Raw genomic sequence first — 23,187 nt, forward strand, 5'->3', positions numbered from 1 at the left:
TTTTGGGAAGAATGCATTAAATAGATGATACTGTTGATTGGGTTGATTTTAACTTTGAGTGATAGTGAGCCCTTAATACATCTCTTCTGACTAAAGTTAGTGGGCAAGAATATCAAAGGGGAGGTTATAAAAGCCACTGACCCACTATCATTATTGTACTCTATACCACAAAGGGAAGATGAGTGGTGAATTTTGATTTGAACACCGTTGGGATATAGGGTGGAGGTTGTGTCAGAGAAAGTTTCTAGAGTTTAGGAGGAATCAAAATCATATTTGAAGAGTGTGGGGTACTGATAGCACTTGATGGCTCACCACAGATATCTGCAGGCTCGCCAATATCGAGGAATTGTTAGAGTGATATTGATCTGCAAGAGTGACCAGATCGGAGACCAGTTCAATTGGAAGCAATAGTTTTCCTTCCCGCTCTTCTGTCCTCCTCTAACTCCTGCTGCAACACTATTCCATGAGCAATGGCTTCCCTTTGGTAGATCACCTTGCCAAAATGCAGGGGCCTTGACTATGAAAAATCGATAGCGTTAGAGACAAATCACATCTAGTCACACTCAATTTCCACACACACACACGCACAAATAAACACATACACACAGTTTTCTGCACAAGGTACTGGGTAGCAATCAAGAACAAGAGCACTCTGTGATTTCTCCCTACTCCCTAGACTTTGGCTGTAAAGCTCAGGCCAGCTAACATAGCACAGGCCAGGATGTGAGCCTCAGGACTTCTGATCCACACACTCAGTGTTGCACTTGATAGGGACCTCACTCAGTCAGTCTTCAGTTCCTAGCCTTGGATTTCTTACCACCTTTCCTGGGAGCACAGTGAAGATTGAAGAGTCACTCTGAGACATGACACTCGACAATGATGAGACTTTGGACCTCATTGTTTTGGGGGTATACTCAGGTCGGATTTCCATCTTTGAGCGGATGTTCTAGAAAAGGAAGGACACACAATGATCAGGAACAAAACCTTGGGGCACTGCCCTGCTATTGTAGGAGATCACAGATCAACAGTTACATAAAAATGCAGCAAGATACATATGATGCTACGTGATGTTACAACCTGATGAAAACACCAGGCATGTAACATCTGTTCTGAAGATGAGTCATATTGGTCATGAAATGTCTGTTTTTCTCTCCACAGATGCTGCCAGACCTGCTGAGTTTTTCCAGCACTTTGTTTTTATTTCAAATTTCCAGCATCCCCAGTATTTTGCTTTTATTTTATGTAACATTACAATGTGCTATGTTCAATGGGCGAGTTTATTTTCATAGAAACAGTATTGGGAAGATGTTTTACCTCAAATGCAGTCCATAACAGCTCAATTATATTGGAGGAGTCTTCCTGAAGCCGCCCAATAGCAGACACAGGGAAATACTTGCTCAATTTCTGTAGGAAAAGAAGGTGCATATTAGAGTTGGCATCTCCATTTGCATTGTGAATGAAAGGAACATTGCCTGAAGGCAGGGACCAATGGAAAAGTTTTATTTGTAGGTTTGGAATAAGCTGTGAAGTTAAATACTATATTGTATCACACCCCATGTAATAAACACTGTCACAACCCCTGTAATAAACACTGTATCACACTCCATCTGATAAACACTGTTTCACACCCCCTGTAATAAACACGGTATCATACCCCCTGCAATATACTGTATCACACCCCCTGTAATATACACTGCATCAAACTCCCTGTAAGATACACCATAACAAACCAACTGTAATGTACACTGTAATACAACGTCTATAATATACACTGCATCACACCCTATAATGTACACTAAGCGACTAACTCTATTATAAACTGTATCAAACTCCTTGTAATATACACTGTATCAAACCAATTGTAATATAAACTGTAACAACCCCCTACAGTGCATCACACATTCTGTATGATACAGCATATCACAATCTATAATATATACTATACTGCACCCTGTAATACAAACTGTATCACACCCCCATGACCACACCCCCTGTAAAGTACATTGTATTACGCCCTGTAATATACATTGGACAGAATTTTCTGGCTGTCGGGGGGGTGGAGCGGGAGCGGGCGTGGGTGGGCACGGACCCAATCGCCACCCGCGATCAGGTGCCGCCATTTTACGCGGGTGGACCAATTAAGGCCCGCCCAGCATGGCGGCGGCAGGACTGCCATGACCACCAGGTCCATTGGCGACCCGGCAGCCTGTTCTAAAATGTTGCTACAGCCTTCCAAAGGCTGCGAATCATGGCCAGTGGAGGGGCTCCCCAGAGCGCTGCTGGTAAGCAGGCCAGGCAGGAGGGTAGGGCAGGGGGGCACTGTGCCCCTCATTTTTCTGATGATTGCTCTGCTGCCCTCCTGGAGGAGGTGGTAACACGATGGGAGGTCCTCACACCCCAGGACAGGAGGAGGTGGCCTCCCCACATGACCAAATGTGCCTGGGAGGAGGTGGTGAGCTCCCGCGACGTGGTACGGTGCATTTGGATCCAGCGCTTCAATGACCTGTTGCACTCAGGAAGGATGAGTACCATGTTGGCATTGGTCACTTAAACCAGCAGGTAGGCTTTCCCCCTGGTGCCCCCCCGCCAAGCCTGAGTGTCGTGACTGCATTGAATTGTTGATGGCATGTAGCCTTCGTTGGGTGGGCCAGCAGATATTGTCCATGCCAAGGTCACTGTGAGAGGGTGGTGAAGAGATGGGTTCTGCCCCTGCAGCATATGTTACACTGAGACCTAACATGACGGTTTTGGGGGCAACCTGGAGGAGCTGCACCTAGGCACAGAGCTGGAACTCCAGGACATGTCAAAGTCAAGGTGATGATATGCTGGGAGGGTATCTTCAAGGTGGCGTTGGCACCGATCGATCTGTTATCTTCTGTTATCCACATGCTTGCACCTCCTTGCTATGGGAGGTTAGGCCATGTGGTGCCTAATATGTCAGCAGCATTTGGCCAAGGGAGTGGTGGGGGGTGCAGAGACAGACCTAGCATCTTTGTGTAAGTGTTCAGCATCAGCGGGGTGAGAAGACACTGGAGCCGTGCAATGTCCCACTCTGGTTGGGGGCTGCTGTCCGTGAAGAGAGTCCAGGTACAAATAGCACGAATCAATGCTCTTCTCTCCTTTTCAGGAGAAGAATACACATAAAGCAGCCAATCGGGTGAGGACTGTCGGCGGGCTGGCACAGTTAGCAATTCTCAGCCGTTTCAAGCAGGAGGCCCTAGATTTGGAGAGGCGCCAGGCACCCAGGCCCACTGGTGTCAGTGAGGCTGGGGTGCCACGGGCAGGTATGTTTGCCCAGCAGTGGGGTCACCATTGTTCTCCAAACAGCCATGTCAGTGCTGAATGTTCAGTGACTGAAGTTTGCAACATGGCTTGACCATTGCTTATGGAAGGATGAGCGCGTAATGATCCGGGGGACAGGGATGCACATTAACATTGAATCAGTTAACATGGAGACAATTTCCTTGTTCTTCCTTTCAGCATCAGCAGAGCAGGGCCCACCTGAGGGCCCTGAAGTCTCACCAGCGTCACACCATCTCTGCCAGGCAGGCACTAGCACAGATACTAGCACCTCGGAGGGAGTTAGAACATCAGCTAGTGTCCCGGGGCACAGCGGTGAGGTCAATTCAAAGTCGCTGGAGGAGCTGGCAGAGACTGAGAGTGTCCAAAAACGTAAACATAAGGCACCTTAGGCACACCATGGGTTTATCATTGGTGCTTATGTGTTGGCCCGCAATGAGGTCTTTATGAGTTGGTGTGATTTTGAACACCTTTGTCATTTTGTTTCATTAAGTTTCTTTGGTTGCAATATTAAATTCAGACACGTCTCCATAGCAGAGGGTGCCTCTTTTCTTCTGCAAGTGGATGGTTTCCAATATGTAATGAGTGTTTTGTGGGACATTTAGCTTTATTAACAAGGGCCTTAGTTTATGTTCCTAACCAGGCAGATTTTGCACTTAGGTATCGAATATAGAGCCTGCAGCCCAGGCTTGTCCTGGAGGTCCATATGTGGTGTGCTAGCTGAAGGTTCATTGGATTAAAGCCTCCCAGGTGTCCCTGCCTCCCTGGAGTCTACCCCCTCAGAATTTCCCTGTGTGTGCTCATCCTCAGACTCACTGCTGGAGTCATTGTGTGCAGTTGCAGCCACTGTGTCTATGTCTTTATTGTCCGCAGTGGCCCCCCTTTCCAACGCAAGATTGTGGAGAGCACAGCATGCAACCACTATCAGTGACACATGATCTGGGGGGTACTGGAGTGCGCCCCCTGAGCGGTCCAGGCATTGGAAGCGCATCTTGAGGAGACCAATGGCCCTCTCCACCACAGCCTTTGTGGAGGTGTGGCTCCTATTGTACTGCTGCTCAGTTTCTGTTCTTGAATGGTGGAGAGGTATCATGAGCCACCTTCTGCGGGGATAGCCCTTGTCACCATCCAACCGGGCTGGAGAAATGAAGAGCCCCGGCACCTGGGAGCATCTGAGGATGTAGGCATCATGAGAGCTGCCTGGGTACCTTGCACAGACTTGTAGAATCAGCATCCTGTGATCACACACTATCTGCACGCTCGTGGAGTGGAAGCCCTTCCTGTTGACGAAGGCACCGGGCTCACCTGCTGGCGCCTTGATGGCCACATGTGTACAATCTATTGCATCCTGAACACGGGGGAAGCCAGCAATGGCCACGAAGCCTCTGGCTCACTGTGTCTGGCTTGCCTGGTCCCTATGGTAGTGGATGAAGGTCAATGCGCACCTGAACAGAGCATCTGTAGCCTGCTTGACACAAGTGTGGACAGCTGATTGGGAGACACCGCAAAGATCATCCACCGAGCCCTGGAAAGAGCCAGAGATATAGAAGTGGAGGGCAGCTGTGACCTTTAGAGCCGCTGGCATGGGGTGTCCACCCACACAGTTCGTGGAGATCTCAGGCCCAATCATCTGACAGATATAGTTGACTGTCTCCCTTGAGAGGCGGAGCCTCCTTCAGCACTGCACCTCAGACATATTGAAGTAGCTGCTTCGTCACCTGTATACCCTGGCAGCTGGATAGTGGCATCTTCTGCAGCCCCTTCTGCCTTGGACTACCTCTTGGCCCTGCACCCCTTGTGCCTGCACCTGACCTCCCAAGGGTGGCCCCCCTGGAGGCTGAATGTGCACTCCTGGCCTCCTCCCCCTTCTAACCCTCCCTTCCTCCTCAGAGGAGGTGCCTCCAGTGGAGAGTTCAGCTCCTATTCCCAGACTAAGGGAAAGCTTCCTGAAACATGCAGACCCAAAAAAGATTCCTCACTGCAGAGTGCTGACCTGAAGGTTGTGAGTCCAGACCAAGCAGCTCGTATGCATTTTGAAGTATTGCAGATCACACAGGCAAGTATCAATAACTTTGAAACATCAATATTTGACAGAGCACACTCGTGACCACACTGAGCCCTCTTAGCACACCCGTGGATGATACTTATACTGATGTGTCCTACGCACTGTGATACAGTGTACACACATGGAGTGCGATGCAGTGTATATGACAGTGTGTGCTACAATGTATATTACAAGGGATGTGATACAAAAATAAAAACAAAAGTACAGACCCAAAGATTGCACGGGCGCCGAAAAATCGCTGGCGATTGGCACCTTGAGGGCCTTAAGTGGCTGGTTAATTAATGGTGGGCGTGCATCGGAGATCAACACATGCCCGCCCGATGAAATATCACAATGGCATGCGATGATGTCGGAACACGCACCCAACATCACCGCGTGTCATTTTACGCGCCTGCCCCCGCATGCCAGCTGGAAAATTCTGCCCAAAGTATCTGACTCCCTGTAATGCATTATATTACACACTCTGAATATACACTGTATCTGAGTCCTTGTAGTACATTATATCACACACTATCCAAGGGACAGACGCACCATCTGTGGTTAACTAGTAAGGTTAAAGATAGTATCAAACTTAAAGAAAAAGTATATAATTATGCAAATGTAGGTGGAAGGCCAGAAGATTGGACAAAATATAAGGAACAGCTAAGGATGACTAAAAGATTAATAAGGAGGCAAAAATAAGAGTGCAAGAGAAAGCTAGCCAGAAATATAAAAACAGATACTAAGAGTTTCTATAAATATTTTAAAAAGAAACAAGTTAACAAAGTGTTGAAGAGTCATACAGACTCAAAACGTTAACTGTGTTCTTCTCCACAGATGCTGTCAGACCTGCTGAGTTTTTCCAGGTATTTTTTTTTGTTTTGGATTTCCAGCATCCGCAGTTTTTTGCTTTTAATAAAGTGAGCGTTGGTCCTATAGAAAGTGAGTCTGGAGAACTGATAATGGAAAACAAGGAAATGGCAGATGAATTGAATAGGTATTTTGCATCAGTCTTCACTATAGAGGATACAAGTAACATCCCAGAAGCAGCTATAAATCAAGAAATGGAAGGGAGGGAGGAACTTAGGAAAATTACAATCTCCACAGAAGTGGCAGAGTAAATTGTTGGAGCTGTGGACTGACAAGTGCCCAAATCCTGATGGACTTCATCCTAGGGTCTTTAAAGAAATGGCTAGTGAGATAGTTAATGCATTGGTTTTAATTTTCCAAAACTCCCTAGATTCAGGGAAGGTCCCATTAGAATTGAAAATGGCACATGTAAAGAGAGGGAGACAGAAATCAGGAAACTACAGGCCAGTTAGCATAACATCTGTCATAGGGAAAATGTTAGAAGCTATAGCAGGGCACTTGGATAAGTTCAAGGTAATCAGGCAGAGTCAGCATGGTTTTGTGAAAGGGAAATCATGTTTAATCAACTTATTGGAATTCTTTGAGCAAGTAACATGTGCTGTGGATAAAGGGGAACCAGTGGATATACTGTACTTAGATTTCCAGGAGGCATTTGATAAATTGTGACATCAAAGGTTATTGCAGAAAATAAGAGCTCATGGTATAGGGGGTAACATACTGGCATGGATAGAAGATTGGCTGGCTACCAGGAAACACAATCGGCATAAATGGGTCTTTTTCAGGTTGGCAAGATGTAATGAGTGGTGTGTCACAGAGATCAGTGCTAAGACCTCAACTGTTTACAATTTATATGAATGACTTGGATGAAGGTATGGATGGGATGGTTGCCAATTTGCTGATGGCACAAAGATAGATAGGAAAGTAAGTGGGAAGAGGAAATAAGGAGGCTACCAAAAGATATAGATAGGTTAAGTGAGTGGGCAAAGATCTGGCAAATGGAGTATAATGTGGGAAAATGTGAAATTATCCTTTTTAGCAGGAAGAATAAAAGAGAAAGATATAAGATGCAGAGGGATCTCGGTGTCTTAGTGCAAGAATCGCAAAAGATTAATATGTAGGTACAGCAAGTAATTAGGAAAGCTAATAGAATGTTATAATTTATTGCGAGGGGAATTGAATAAAAAAGTAGGGAGGTTATGCTTCAGTTATACAGAACACTAGTGAGACCACATCTGGAGTAGTCTGTACGGTATTGGTCACCTTATTTAAGGAAGGATGGCAATGTGTTGAAAGCAGTTCAGAGAAGGCTTAACAGACTAATACCTGGAATGGGCGGGTTGTCTTTTAAAGAAGGGTTGGACAGGCTAGGCTTGTATCCACTCAAGTTTAGAAGAGTAAGAGGTGACTTGATTGAAACATATAAGATCCTGAAGGGTCTTGACAGGGTTGATGCGGAAAGGATGTTTCCTCTTGTGGTTGAATCTAGAACTAGGGGTCACTGTTTAAAAAAAGGTGAGACAATTTTTTCTCTCTCAGAGGAGTCATAAGTCTTTGAAACTCTCTCCCTTAAAATTCAGTAGAAGCAGCAACTTTGAGTATTTTTAAGGCAGAGGTGGATAGGTTCTTTGTAAGCAAGGATGATAGGTTATCGGAGGTAGGTGGGATGCAGATTTGAGGTTACTATCAGATCAGCCATGATCTTATTGAATGGTGAAGCAGGCTCAAGGGGCCGAATGACCTAACCCTGCTCCTTGTTCGTATGCTCGTTTGTACACTGTATCTGACTCCCTGTGTGGTGTGTTATATAAGTTTTTGTGGTGTTAACCTCTAAAATGTTTATGATGCATATTATATGGAGGATATTGTGGGGTGTGATAGTGTGTATTACATGGTGTGTGATACAGTTTACATTGCAGGGAGTGTGATGCAATATGTATGTCAGTGTGTCATACAGTGTATATTACAAGGAATGTGATACAGTGTACATACATGGAGTGCGATGCAGTGTATATGACAGTGTGTGATACAGTGTATATTACATAAGGCATAATAAAAGTATATATTGAAGAGTGTGTGTGATACAAAGTAAATTACACGGAATGTGAAATGTATTATTACAGCATTTTTTGATACAGTGTATCTTACATGGAGTCAGATACAGTGTATATTACAGGGTTTGATACAATCTATATTACAGGGGTGTGAAGCAGTGTATATTACAGAGGTGTGATACAGTGTATATTATAGGCCAGGATTTTCTTATAAAGAAAACTGTACTACATGCTAATAATGCATAGTTTCCAAACACTAAATCTTTAATACAGACTATAAATGCACTGTAATGCAAATTCTTTAAAGAGTGAGCCTTTAATTCTCAGTGTTTCACATCTAGCTCTTTAAAAAACAAGATGTTTTATAATAAACAACATGTTCTGCAATATCCAACATATCCCATAGTTTGCATGTCCTGTAACTTATGTTGTAAATATCTAGACCATAATTTACATATTTTAGAATATAACTTAGCTTTAGGAATTAAAGCTTTAACCATAGACAATTAGCTGGGGCAATTGGTTGAGAAACTAGTGAACACAACTTTGATGTAAATGCAACTCAAACAAGCCTGGGTTTATTACATTTAAAAGGTAGTTTTGATTTATAAGGTCAGAGGTGACAGTGGGAACACTTGAACAATGGATGACCTATTGTTAGGCTTGTAGGAGAGCCAGAGGGTCCCCACTTACTTCAATTAAATATTTAAATTATGTATGTAGCTCCCAGATAAAAAGAGGTTGGGGCAGTTGATCAACAAGGGAACTCCTTGATAAGGGCAGAAAATCTGGAGAAAGGGTCATAAACTCCATTAGCAATATAAGTTATTCTTATTGGTTACAGAATCAAAGAATTGTACTGAAGTTAAACTAATTAGTTTGCATTTCTGTTTGAGAACATCTGAAAAAGAGTTTGGACAAGTTAGGAGAATGGGCAAAGAAGTGGCAGATGGAATACAACGTGGGGAAGTGTGAGGTCATGCACTTTGGTAGGAAGAATAGAGGCATAGACTATTTTCTAAATGGGGAGAGAATTCAGAAATCTGGAGTGCAAAAGGACTTGGGAGTCGTAGTCCAGGATTCTCTTAAGGTTAACTTGCAGGTTGAGTCGGTAGTTAGGAAGGCAAATGCAATGTTGGTATTTATTTCGAGAGGACTAGAATATAAAAGCAAGGATGTGCTGCTGAGGCTTTATAAGGCTCTGGTCAGACCACATTTAGAATATTGTGAGCAATTTTGGGCCCCGTATCTCAGGAAGGATGTGCTGGCCCTGGAGAGGGTCCAGAGGAGGTTCACAAGAATGATCCCAGGAATGAAAGACTTAATGTATGAGGAGCGTTTGACGACTCTGGGTCTATACTCGATGGAGTTTAGAAGGATGAGGGGGATCTGATTGAAACTTACAGAATACTGAAATGTCTGGATAGAGTGGACATGGGGAAGATGTTTCCATTAGTAGGAGACTAGGACCCGAGGGCACAGCCTCAGAGTAAAGGGAAGACCTTTTAGAACAGAGATGAGGAGAAACTTCTTTAGCCAGAGAGTGGTGAATCTATGGAATTCATTGCCACAGAAGGCTGTGGAGGCCAGGTCATTGAGTGTATTTGAGACCGAGATAGATAGGTTCTTGATTGGTAAGGGGATCAAAGGTTACAGGGAGAAGGTGGGAGAATGGGGTTGAGAAACTTATCAGCCATCATTGAATGGTGGAGCAGACTCGATGGGCTGAATGGCCTAATTTGTGCTCCTAAGTCTTAAGGTCTTATGGCTGCAGATGTTAAAAGGTTCTTTTGTTTAAGCTATCTGGGTGTTTTGCCACAGAAAGCAGTTGGAGTTTTGTTTTGGTATAAACTGCAGCTCACTGGGTTGGGAGAGCCAAAAGTGATGAATGTTAGTCAGGCCTGCACTTAAGAGAGAAAATACTAACTTCATCATTTGCCCTGCAGAATGCGGATGGGGTCTTGAGCTCAGTTTGGAATTCATGAGGTGGAAAGAAGTTGGAACATTTGCCTAGTTTGAAGCTAGGGGAAGAAATCTACAGTAGTCTTCACAGAGCTTCATGGCAGAAAGCAATCAGCAGGGTCAGCTTGGAAGGCTGTGAGAAAACAGTTGGGTATTTGCAACAGCCAGGACAAGGAGCTGAAGATTCCACAGCTGTGAAGTCTTTAAAACAAATTGGAGGGTCACTCAGCAAAAAGCTAATGGAAGATCCCCATAAAATATTGGACCTTGGGGAAAAGCGGGAATACTGAGGAGAATTAAAGTAATTTCCAGAAGGCTGTGGCATACCTTTAGGTTGGTCCCTAAAGAAGTGAATGAACCTTCAAGGTTCCATAAGATAAGGCAACTCTTGGTGGGAGAGGTAAAAGGAAAACTGGTTTCATGGAGTATAGTTATTCATATAGTTATAAACTATAGTGTTAAGTTAGTGGTGCTTGCTTTGTTCACTTTATTTTTGTATACAATAATGTTTGTTTTTGTTTGAAAACATGAAATCCCGTGGCAGAATTTTGTCAGTTAATTACAAGGTATTCAGGTTTCTCTTTAAATGTTAACAGTCCTTATCCTGGATCGTAACATGTAAATGTCATGTAATGTATAATATGCCCTGTAAAATACAACATGTCCTGTGGAAAGTGTTTAATGAATTTTACCCTGTTTTCTCCTGGTAAACATCTTACCTCATAATAAGAATAAGAGTAGTTGGTAACTGCAAAGATTGGTATAATGCTTTGCTCTCCGAGGAGACGAATCAGAGTTGGAATTGATGGGTAATCTTGCAAAGTATGCTTAGTATAGGTGCCTGTCAAGTCTAAATGGCAGCCCTCATCATTCCGTGTTAGGATCCCAGAGAGGACATTGGAGCCATCAGCCTCATAATGAAAGGCAGATTCAGTGGAAAAGACCAGCAGGTGAGTACTCTGATTCCTCCAACCAATGTTTTCCTGCAAACATTAGAATACTCTGCTCAGAATGGAATGAGTCAAACAGAAATGAATGTCATTACATAGAAACAGTGCAATATATGAAGCCTTGAAACAGGTTAGACTATCCAATAGTGCACCTTGAGGACAACAGGACATGAATAAATACTCCAGGCAACATTGTAAGAGGTTCATGGTAGGCTCAGTGTTGCCATAATGCAATGCATTAACATTAGGATAGGGCATATACTCCTGTAATCCACAGAAAAACATGGATTATGTAGAGTAAATCCCCATGTGAGCAGACTGATCCGGGAGTACAATCTCACTGTGCACTGAAAACTTAATATACATTGACAAAAAATACATTCCCATAATGTGGATTCTGCACTCTTCATATGCTCACCACTACTCTCAGGCTCAGTAAGGTGAAGCTTTTTAAACTGTCAGCCTGAGCAAGATCCTGTGATATCTGCAGAGCAGTGTTTACAGTTTCTGGGAGTGCATGTTAATGAAAGAATGACCTTACATCCAGCAGTGGGCTGCATGGAAACCTACATGTCCACATTTATAGCAGGGTATCAGCAAATGTCATTGGTGGTACAGATATTTCAAAGCCATCTCCACAGCCACAGGTTGAATGGATCTGACAATAATGGGCTGTAACTTCTGAGCTCCCCAGCGGCGTATTTGTGGGGCACCCCAAAGATGCACTGGGGAGTTCCCATTGAAGGTTCCCAGGTAAGATTTGCATGGCAATTGTCCAGAAGTGCAAACTTCCCCTGGGCAAGTGCATTGCACTGGGAACAATCGAAAATGCAGAAATGCAATTTAAATCGCAAACTTCAGATGGTTCCCACTGGGTTACACCAATAGTTACCCAGAAAAAGTTAGAAGGATTAAAACCATTTCTAACTCTGGGTGACAATTGTACATCCCACATTGGGACCTCCTCCCAACATGACTCCCCCCACACCCACGACCCATCAGGGGATTCCCCCCACACCCCTGATTGCCTTCCCCCTCACAGGACTCCCCCAGCCCTGACCCACCCAGGTGTCTCCTCCCACCATGACTACCCCACTCACGGGACATCCCCCAACCCACAAACCCTCCAGGAGACTCCTCACAACCTCCAACTACCTACCTCCCCACGGGACTCCCCCCACCCTCTAGGGGACTCTTCCGCACCACCCCCACCCCATGAACGCCATGCCCGACCTGACCTGCGACCAGACCCCACCCGAGGCCCGACCCCACCCCCCCAACGCCCCAGGGCCAGAGACCTGACCCTCACCCTCTGAGGCAGGAGATCCAACTTCCCATCCTCCAAGGCCCAACCCCACCCCCCCCCACAAAGCCTGAGACCGGACCCCTACCCCCGAGGCCCGAGATCCTACCCCCACCTGCAAACCTCGCCACCCAAACCAAGGCCTGAGACCTGACCCCCTTCCCCGGGGAACAAGACCCGACCCCCACCCCTTGAAGCCTGGGACCTGGCACTCTTCCAAGACCTGACCCCCCAAAAGCCCTGACCCCACCACATCCCAACCAATTCCCACTTACCGACTACCCCAATGTGTTCCAAACCCCTGACAACTCCAACCTCCGACCACCCCATTGATCACACCCCGACCTCCAACACCCCACCGACCAACTCCCCCCACCTCCCAAACAATCCACTTACCTTAGTCATTTACCTTCCCCCTGGCCTGTCAAGGACCTTTAAATTTCAATGGATCTTTAACTTACCTGATTTACAGCAGCTAGTGCCTTAAATAAAGGGGCGTGGCCTCCTTCTCTTCGATGGAGTTGGACTTCGCACTGGGCCTTGGAGGTGCACAGCGCTACCTGGATCTTGCCTGGCCCGAGTCGGAAACTCGGGCGAAATAGCATTGGAAAAAAATTGACATAAGTAATTGGGCATAGAGTGGCAATCCGACACTGATTGCCACTCTGTGGAAGTTATGGCCCAATATCTGAGCTGCTTAACCCTGGTGTACTGTACTGGTATGTCAAGGTCAGTCACTTTATAATACTCAGGTATCATGCTGTCACTATATGCAGTACTGGTGGGTATAGATCTGTCACTGTCCAACACTGGGGTACAGTACTAATGCTGGGTAAAACCATACAAAAATTACAACATACTTTCATAAAAACTACCAAAAGTGGGAGACATTTCCGGGAACCCAATTTCATCTCAATTGCTCCCAGGACATCTACAGCTTTGGTTAGATATAGCATAAAACAGTTCATGTTGTGTTGGCTTGAGATTTGGGGAATTTTGACTCCATTTTGCACTGTTTATCCCTGCACATACTGATAGGGAATGACCAGCTTTGATAATATAAGACCTTTCTGACCATCGTTCAACCCACTGAGACTCCTCAAGTGGAAACATTTAAATATTTCCCCAATGGCCACAATGGTTCACATTTAATATATTTAAATGTATCCACATATTTACCAGAATGGTACCAGGGCTGAGTAATTTCAGTTACAAGGTTAGGTTGGAGAAGCTGGGGTTTTCTCCCAGGGTTCTAGGGATGAGTTCAGTTACATAGATAGATTGGTGAAGTTGGAACTGTCTTCCTTGGAGAATAGAAGGTTGAGAGGAAATTTAATAGAAGCATTCAAAATCATGAGGGGCCCGGACAGAGTAGATAGAGAGAAACTGTTTCCATTGGTGGAAGAATTGAGAACCAGACAGCACAGATTTAAGGTAATTGGCAAAAGAAATGGTGACATGAGGGAAAACATCTTTGTGCACCGAGTGGTTAGGATCTGGAATGCACTGCCTGAGAGCGTGGTGGAGGCATTCAAAAGGGAGCATGTGCAGGGCAATGGGGAAAAGGTGGGGGAATGGCAGTTGGTGAATTGTTCCTTCAGATAGCCAGCACAGACAAGATGGGCCAATTGACCTCCTTCTGTGTTGGAATGACTCTGACAAGATCAAAACATAGTGGATCCCAGAGCAAGTGGACTCACCTTACAAACAGCCACCTGCAGAATCGCATCAAATCCACCTTCAGGTGCATCTACATTTCCAGAAATTCTCTCTTTCTCCAGCTTCTGGATGAAATCTTTGGCATTTGATGTCAGAGTAATAACGTTCTTGAAGGAGAATGGGGGGTCACTGTTTTGCCAAGGTGTCTTGAGCCTGGAGCAGGTGAAAAGCCGACAGGAGTGTGACACAGTTGGCTACAACAAATTCCACCATCCACGACAGAAACTAAAGCAGAATCCCAGATGGGATTTGGGGAGGAACTCAGGTCTAACAGGTTTCCACCCCAATCCCAAAGGAAACATGCATCCTAACCTGGCAGGGGTGGGGAGAGGGGCTAACTTCTACTTGTCTCAATTACAGAATGATACAGCACAGAAGACCAATCTGCCCATTGTGCCTGTGCTGGCTCTTTCCTGGACATATCCAATCAGTGATACTTTCTGACTCCTTTCCACATTAGCCCTGAAAGTTATGCTCTTCAGGTATTTATCTAAATCTCCTCTGAAAGCTCCTATTGAATCTGCTTCCACCACCCTTTCAGGCAGTGCCTTCCAATCAGAATGGCTCACTATGTTTTAGAAAGAAATTCCCCTCATCACCCTCTGGTTATTCTGCCAGTCACCTTAAATTTGAGTCATTTGTTTACAGGCCCTCCTGCCATTGGAAACTGTTTCACCTTAATTACTCAATCAAAACCCTTCATGATTTTGAATACTATTTTAAATCTCTCTTTAACTTTCTCTGCCCCAAAAAGAACAATCCCAGTCTCTCTAGTCTCACCAACCATTAACTGGCCCAGCTTCCCTGTTTGATTCTTTTGCCTGTACATATCCTCAATCACCCCCAAGGTGTTTGGTTGAGTTCAGCATAGACTGGTTGAAAATGTATCTGAGTGTTATTAAACTAATTTTTCATAGAATCTGAATTTTGATCAAACAGTTTGTAGGTGTTCTGCTTAATAAAGAGACCAGTGTCAATTATCACCTTCTGATGTGTTACTCAACAATACCTCAGTTTCAAACTGGGAACTTGGTCTGGTGAATCAATTAGGCCAATCAGAAGTGAGAAGCTCGCTTTCTCAAAGTAAGTATAAGAAGGCACTTCACTGCCCTCCATTTCCATCAGAGTCAACCCTGGGGCTTGACTTCATGACAGATGGTCCTCTGATCATGAATCATTTGAGGTTACACTATAACAGCCTCACTGAACAAATGCAGCAGTTTTTTATTTAATATTGTTCTTTAAGAAAATGTGTTCACGTAGAGAGGGACATAAATGGAGAGTGTGAGAGAAATTTCCAAGACAGGCAGAAAGAGAAAGTGACAGGCAGAGTGTGGGAGGCATTGGGATAAAGAGAGACACAGAGGGAAAGATGAGACAGAAACATTTCTACATGTAGATAGAGGGAAACATGGAGAGAGAGGTATGGAGAGAGAGGGATGGATAGAGAGATGGAGGGAGAGAGAATAAAAACCAGGACAGACAGATATAGAGAGGGGGACAGAGGGAGAGATATGAAGAAAGACATAGCAAGAGAGCCTCTGAGAATTAGCAGTCACTGCAAGCCTTTCAATGATAAATATATGAATAAGTGATTAAGTCCAGCCCCTCATGAGCATGAAAGGAGACTCTGAACTCTTGCTCAATGAATTTGTTCTCTGTGTCCCATGGATCTGTGACTCACTGTCTCCACTGTATGTGAATCAAACAATACTCCCATTCATCCCAGTTCACCCTGCTTGGTTTTGGTCTGCCGCTCTATTGGATTATATCAATGATAATAAACTTATTTGTATTCAGATATGACTGGAAACTTTCAGGTGTGACCTTCTGAAGCAAAGAGGCAGCAAGGTTTCCTTATCTTTAGGTTGATGGTGTGTTTTGGTCACACCTAGTGTCAATGGTTTTTACTGCTGTCTGTCTTTGATAAATAAGTAACTCATACAAACGGACAGCTGCCTGGAATCATAAAATTATCCTTTGACTGGAGTCACCCAAAATAATTCCCATTTATTATATTTTCCTGTGAACCACTATGTACCGTCTCCTGTGGATTTTGTCATTTCTCTGTCAACTGTCACTTGCTGACTTGAATTTCCAAACACTCCTACCAATCTCCCCTATTCCAGCCTCTCTCCTGAGGTACCCCTCTTCCCTGTTCCCCCCCACCTCCCCTGCTCTCCCCTTGCTGTACTCTCTACCCTGACTCTCCCCACTGAGTTCTCTTCCCTCTTTCCCCTCCCACTCAATAGTGCAATCTTTCAATATATTAATCCAAATATTTTCAGCTCCCTCTGAATGCCTCTCCCAACATCCCTTCTTCAGAAACCTCCACAAAGTCCAACTCTTTATAAACATACAGTGCAGAAGGAGGCCATTTGGCCCACCAGCTCTCCAAATGAGCAACTCACCCCTTACCATTCCCCCGCCTTCTCCCCTTAACCCTGCACACTCTTCCTTTTCAGATAACACTCTAATTCCTCTTTTGAAGCTTCAATTGAACCTGCCTCCATCACACTCTCAGGCGGTGCATTCCAAACCCTAATCAATCTCTCATAAAAAATTTTCTCCTCATATCACTTTTTCTTCTTTTACTAATTACTTTAAATCTGTGTCCTCTCATTCTTGATCCTTTCATGAGTGGGAACATTTTCCCCCTATTGACTCTGTCCAGACTCCTCATGATTTTGAATATCTCTATCAAATCTCTTCTCAACCTTGTTTTCTCCAAGGAAAACAGTTCTAACTGCTCCATTGTATCTTCATAACTGAAGTTCCTCATCCCTGGAATGTTTCTCACAAATCTTTTCTGTCCCCTTTAATCCTTCTGAAAGTGTGACACCCAGAACTGGACTCTAGCTGAGGCCGAACTAGTGACTTATACAAATTCAACATTGCCTTGTTACTCTTGTACTCTATACCCCTATTCCAGCCCATTTATAAAGCCCAGGACACTCTATGCTTTATTAACTGCTCTCTCAACCTGTCCTGCCACCTTCAATGATTTATGCACATATACACCCAAGTTTCTCTGCTCCTGCAATCCCTTTAGAGCAGTACCTTCTATTTCATGTCATCTCTCCATATTCTTCTTACCAATATGAATCACCTCACACTTCTCTGCATTGAACCTCATCTGCCACCTGTCCATTAATTCCACCAACTTGTCTATGTTCCTTAGAAGTTCTGCGCTATCCTCCTCACCACTCACAATTCTTCCAAGTTTTGTATCATCCACAAACTTTGAAATCATGCCCTGTACACCAAGGTCTAGGCCATTAATATATATCAGGAAAAGCATGGGTTCCAACACTGACCATTGTGCAACTCCACTACAAATCTTCATCCAGCATGAAAAACATCCTACTCTTATATTTCCTGCTGTTCAGCCAATTCATATATATGTTGGTACTGCCTTTTATTCCATGAGCTATAAGTTTGCTCAGATGTCTGTTGTGCAGCACTGTATCAAACGCTTTTTGGAAGTCCATGTACACCACATCAACAGCATTGCCCTCATCAACCCTCTCTGTTACCTTTTCAAAAACTCCTGCAAGTTAGTTAAAAATGATTTTCCCTTAAGAACTCCATGCTGGCTTTTCTTAATTAACCTGCATTTGTTTGTGTGACTATTAATTTTGACCTGAATTATTGTCTCTAGAAGTTAAACTGACTGGTTTGTGATTGCTTGGTTGATCTTTCCACCATTTTTGAACAAGGGCATAATGCTTGCAATTCTCCAGTCCTCTGGGACCACCCTGAGTCTAAGGATGACTGAAAAATTATGGCCAGTGCCTCTGCATTTTTCACTTTCACTTCCCTCAGTTTCCTTTGACTTCAATTTATTTGGCCCAGGTCCATTCTTATTCTTTTGAAGTTGGTATTTCCCTAGTTAATTATTCTTACTTCAGATTGTTCTTTGTCCTTTCTCATAGTCAGCCTAAACCTTACAAAGATCACTGTCTGTTCTGCAGTTAGTCCCACTCTCCTGCTCCTTCCCCATAGCCTTTCAAACACACGTCGATCATGAGGAGAATCCTGCACATTTCTCCCCCCATTATCACATGCAACAGTTTTGATGTTGGTCCCCTGTTTCTGTCTCACTGGGCAGGATTTTTTTGATGGCGGGGTTTCCAGCCTCACCGCCAAAAAAATCAGCGGGGATGTCTGTTGTGCAGCATTAATTGTCTGGAGGGAGAACATCCTCCCCTATCTGGAGAGGAAGTGCCACCTCTCCAATCCTGGTAGCATCACTGGGAGAGATAGTCACAGCTGGGGCTGTACCCAGTCCCACGGATCCAAGTGCTGGGAGCCCAGGACAAAGGTAAGTACGTAGGGCTCATGGTGGAGACAGCTGGAGAGGCCTGGGTGAGGGGGGTACAGGTCATGTTGGAAAGGCCAGGGGCAGGAGCATCATGGGAGGGGGGGGTGGTGGGGAATGCTCCAATCAGGAAAGGGGTCAATGATGGAGGCACCTCCCTTCCCCACCTGAGGGCTAAGCATGTTAACCTGCCTGCCTGTCCCTGACCTCCTCCCACTGGCCTCAAAATTATGGCTGCGCAGGAAGCAGCCCTTAAGTGCTCAATAATTGGCCACTTAAGGTCGTCAACTAGGGTGAGGGTGGATGACGGCCCTAGGCCTCACCTGCCTCCCTGTAAAATTTCTGACAGGTCAAGGTGGGTGGATAGGCAGCAGGAAGCCCATCAGTGAATTTTATGAGACCTCCGCTGGCAAACCCGCTGGCAAAAGCCTGTAAAATTCTGCTCATTATTTCTTACGGAAAGGTCTTTGGCAAAACTCAAGTATTTTTGTTTATGGGAATAGCATAACATCACACCCATTATCTCCCCATATCGCAGTGTAGAATAAACACAGAGCAGACCCACAGATTAGTGGCAGCAGCTCACCGAATCATGCCTTACAAAAACATCCCAAAATCTTCCATCACCATCAGAGGTGGTGGCACAGTGGTAAACAGTCAGGAGTGAACCGATCTGACAGTCCTCAACATTGACTCCTGGCTCCATGAGGTTTCATGGCATCAAGTCAAACACGGGCAAGGAAACCTCCTGCTGATTACCAAGTACCACCCTCCCTCAGCTGCTCCATGTTGAACACCACTTGGAGGAAGCACTGAGGGTGGCAAGGGTGCAGAATGTACTCTGGGTGGGGGACTTCCATCACCAAGAGTAGCTCGGTAGCACCACTACTGACTGAGCTGGCCGAGTCCTAAAGGACACAGCTACTCGACATGGTCTGCGGCAGGTGGTGAGGGAACCAACAAGAGGGAAAAACATACCTGACCTCATCCTCACCAATCTATCTGTGGTGGGTGCATCTATCCATGATAGTATCAGTGGAATGGCCACTGCACAGTCCTTGTGGAGATGAAGTCCCATCTTCACACTGAGGGCAAGGGCGGCCGCGAAACGGATTGCCGTCTGCAATCGGGCTCCAACCGCGATTTCACGCTGCAGGCCAACTAAGGCCCACCAGCATGAAACGTGACTCTGCATTGGACGGGAAGGGCCGAGCGGGGGTGGGGGCCTGTTGGCTACCAGGTCCAATGGTCACCCGGCAGCTGCTTTGAAAGCAGCCCATGCAGCCCCTGGAAGGCTGCCATAGAGGACATTCCCTGAGCTGACACTATGGACCCGAGTGCAGCTGGACACAGCAGGCGGGAGGGCAGGTCAGGTGGGCACTCGGCCCCCGGCTTCTCTGATTGAGTGCCTCACAGGAGGACACCTGGCGGAGGTGGCTGCCAGGAGGGATACCCTTGTCCCCAGGGATGGGAGGAGGAGACGACTGCACCTCACCAAGAGGGCATGGAAGGAGATGGCAACAATGGTCAGCAGCCATGATGTGGTGCAGCGTACTTGGGTGCAGTGCCGGAAGTGCTTCAGTGACCTGCTGCGCTCAGGAAGGGTAGCATGTTGAGTACCATGTTGGCGTGGGTCAGTGTGCAGATACTTTAAGATGTGGCCATACTCCTGTGGACCTCAGCAGTGCTAGAGTCTGGGTGTTAACTGTCAGTCATGCCGGAGCTGGCCAAGGGGTGATCCCTTGCTGCTTTGGCTGATTGTCTAACAGCTCAAGGGCCACGACTTCCATGTTCCCTATGCGGTGCACCTCAACTGGGGCTGGCCAGGATGCAGTGGTGCTTCAGGTACAGAGTGGACTAATCAATGCTCCTCTGTTGTTTCAGGAGAAGATGGCCCACAACAATATAGAAAGGTCATGGACAGCTGGAGACCCCACTAGCTTCCTAATCCTCTCGAGACATGAGCAAGATGCCCTGGAGCTCGAGAGCCAGAACACCCCATGTGCAACCAGGCACGGAGAGGCAGGGGTGCCAGACGAAGGTAAGAGCGCAGTGCACAGAGGTGAGAATTTAGCTTGTGCATCCATTCTAGTGCAGTATCTTCATTGATGTGAGCCTCGAACCTGGAGTCCCCATTGATCATTGGAAGACAAGGGCACCTGATGCAGACCTCCATTGTCTCACCAGAGTGCCTGGCATGCTCAGTGACAGTGTGATGACTTTAACTAATGACATGTCCTTCTTCTCCCTTTTAGGTTCACCAGCAGGCGTTCGCTCGCCAGACCCCGAAGGGCCACCCCTGACACCGAAGGACCACTGGGTGTCATTTGCACCTGCGTCACACCCACTCTGAAGCAGGCACCAGAACAGATGCCAGCACCTCAGTGACCATTAGAGCAGTGGCTAGTATCTCGATGCACATTGGTGAGGGCACTTCACAATTGCTTGAGGTGCAGGCGGAGGCAGAGAGTACTTAGGGCACCAGCAGTCAGTGGACTGCTGGAGACCAGGATGATGCTCAGTCGAAGGCTGATGATGAGCCTCTGGTGTCGTCCATTAGGGAGCAGATACTGAATATCCAACGAGATGTGTGGGAGGATCTGGCGGAGATCCGTGAGGGTGTGCGTGCCATGGTCTCTGTGATGGAGGAGTCCATGCGGAGCATGAGCACTGCATTGACTGTCATGGCTGAGTGCACTGCCTCCTCCATAGAGGGTGTGGCAACTCTCATGGAGATGCAGCTCCATGGACAGGATGAGGGGTTCCTAGGGCTGTGCTCGGACCTGCAAGCCCTCACACAGACACTGACCTCAGGTGACCAGTGTCAGTGTGGGAGATGGATGAGGCACCCAGTATCCCAGCTAGATACCTGTCAATTAATGGTGTGCAGGGAGGTCCAGAGCGACCTAATTTTGGCACAGGAACTGTCTGTTATCTCTGTGGGCTCCTCTCAGGGCACTCTGGATGACAGCAGCACCTCCACCATCCCTCCGCCAGTGACCATGGCAACTAATGAGGCTGCAGTGACTAGGGAGATGCCAGCTGGCCACACCCTCCCAGAAGGGGTCAGCACAGGCTCCACTGGCCAGAGGACAACCGCCAAGGTCATCAAGGCCAACAAGAAAGCAGAGTAGGCAGCTGTCTCCAATGCTGGTGCCAGCGAGGAGAGAGCACCTAGACGTAGCACATGCAAACATAAGTTAAAGGCACCATGGGCACAAGAGGTCATGGGTGATTTTATGTTCATTTTTGTTTATTTTATCTATACTGGCTCAATGTTGAATACCAGAAATGTTTCTGTTAAGATTATTGAACTGTCAGAATAACATAAATTGTGTTTTTGTCATCATGGCCTGAGTATGCTTCACCTTTTTATTTCATTGATACAGGGAATGCTAGTGTGTAATGTCGGTGGCTCTGAACTTTATTGCACAGGTACTGAGTGTTCTTTGGGTTCAAATGAAAGGGTCCTTTCAGACATCCAGGATGGAGGCAGCAGTCCTGGCATGCGTTTGAAGCTGATCTTTGATAGCCTAGCTGAAGGAGCGTTAGATCAAGGCATCCCTGGTATCCCTGCCTCCCTGCAGGTTACTGAGGTCTGACTCCATGGCCCCATTGTTCTCCTCATCATGCTCCTCTTCAGACTCACTACTGGACTCATCATCTGTGGCCTGTGGAGCTGTGTCAAGTTCCTCTTCCTCCAATGGGTCCCCCCTTGCCAGTGACTGATTGTGGAGAGCTCAGCATGTAACCACGATCAATGACACTTGTTCTGGGGGGTATTGTAGTGCTCCCCCTGAATGGTCCAGGCATCGGAAGCACAACTTGAGAAGACCTATGGTGGAGGCATGACTCATATTGTAACACTTCTCTGCCTCTGTTCTTGGGTGGCGGAGAGGCGTCATGAGCCACATCTTCAACGGATAGCCCTTGTCACCCAGCAGCGATGAGCCTCAGCACCTGGGAGTATCTGAGGATGTAGGCATCGTGGGAACTGTCAGGGTATCTTGCACAGACTTGCATAATCTGCATCCTGTGGTGACACACTATCGGTACATTCATCGAGTGGAATCCATTCCTGTTGGTAAAGATGCTGCCTGATCCGCTGGCACCTTGATGACCGCGTGAGTACAGTCGATTGCACCTGGATGCGGAGGAACACAGCAATCGCTGCAAAGCCTCTGGCTCGCTCAGCCTGGCTGGCCTTGTCCGTTTGGTGAAGAATAAAAGTCAGTACCCACCTGAACGGAGCTTCTGTCACCAGCTTGTGACAACTATGGACAGCTGATGGGAGACTCCACACAAATCACCCACTGACCTCTGGAAAATGCCGGAGGCTTAGACGTTGAGGGCTACTGTGACCTTCAGAGCCATTGGCATGGGGTGTCCACCCACGTGGTCGGTGCTGATCTCAGGCCCAATAATATGGCAAATGGAGGTCACTGTCTCCCTTGAGAGGCGGAGCCTCCTTCAGCATTGCACTTCAGACATATTGAGGTGGCTGCATCACCACCCGTAAACCCTGGCAGCAGGATAGTGGCGTCTTCTGCGGCCCCTTCCACCTTGGACTTCCTGCTGGCCCTGCGCCAAATGTACCTGCACCTCTCCCCCCACAGGTCCCTTCCCTGGAAGCTACATAGGGACACTTGGCCTCCTTTCCCTTCTGC

General features: G+C 46.3%; 1 protein-coding gene across 4 annotated transcripts in view; it reads right to left on the reverse strand.

The window, feature by feature from the left end:
• itgb4 (integrin, beta 4) overlaps nt 1–23,187 on the reverse strand; it is a 151,704-nt gene that overhangs the window by 101,032 nt on the left and 27,485 nt on the right. For all 4 annotated transcript variants that reach the window (XM_041216920.1, XM_041216922.1, XM_041216921.1 and 1 more), the window contains exons 7-10: nt 14,181–14,352; nt 10,947–11,210; nt 1,315–1,404; nt 818–946 (exon numbers count right to left, since the gene is read on the reverse strand). In XM_041216920.1, coding sequence (XP_041072854.1) covers nt 818–946; nt 1,315–1,404; nt 10,947–11,210; nt 14,181–14,352 — 655 coding nt within the window. The remainder of the gene's footprint in view (nt 1–817; nt 947–1,314; nt 1,405–10,946; nt 11,211–14,180; nt 14,353–23,187) is intronic.

The sequence above is a fragment of the Carcharodon carcharias genome, chromosome 22 (assembly GCF_017639515.1).
Source record: "Carcharodon carcharias isolate sCarCar2 chromosome 22, sCarCar2.pri, whole genome shotgun sequence".
NCBI classification, from domain to species: Eukaryota; Metazoa; Chordata; class Chondrichthyes; order Lamniformes; family Lamnidae; genus Carcharodon; species Carcharodon carcharias.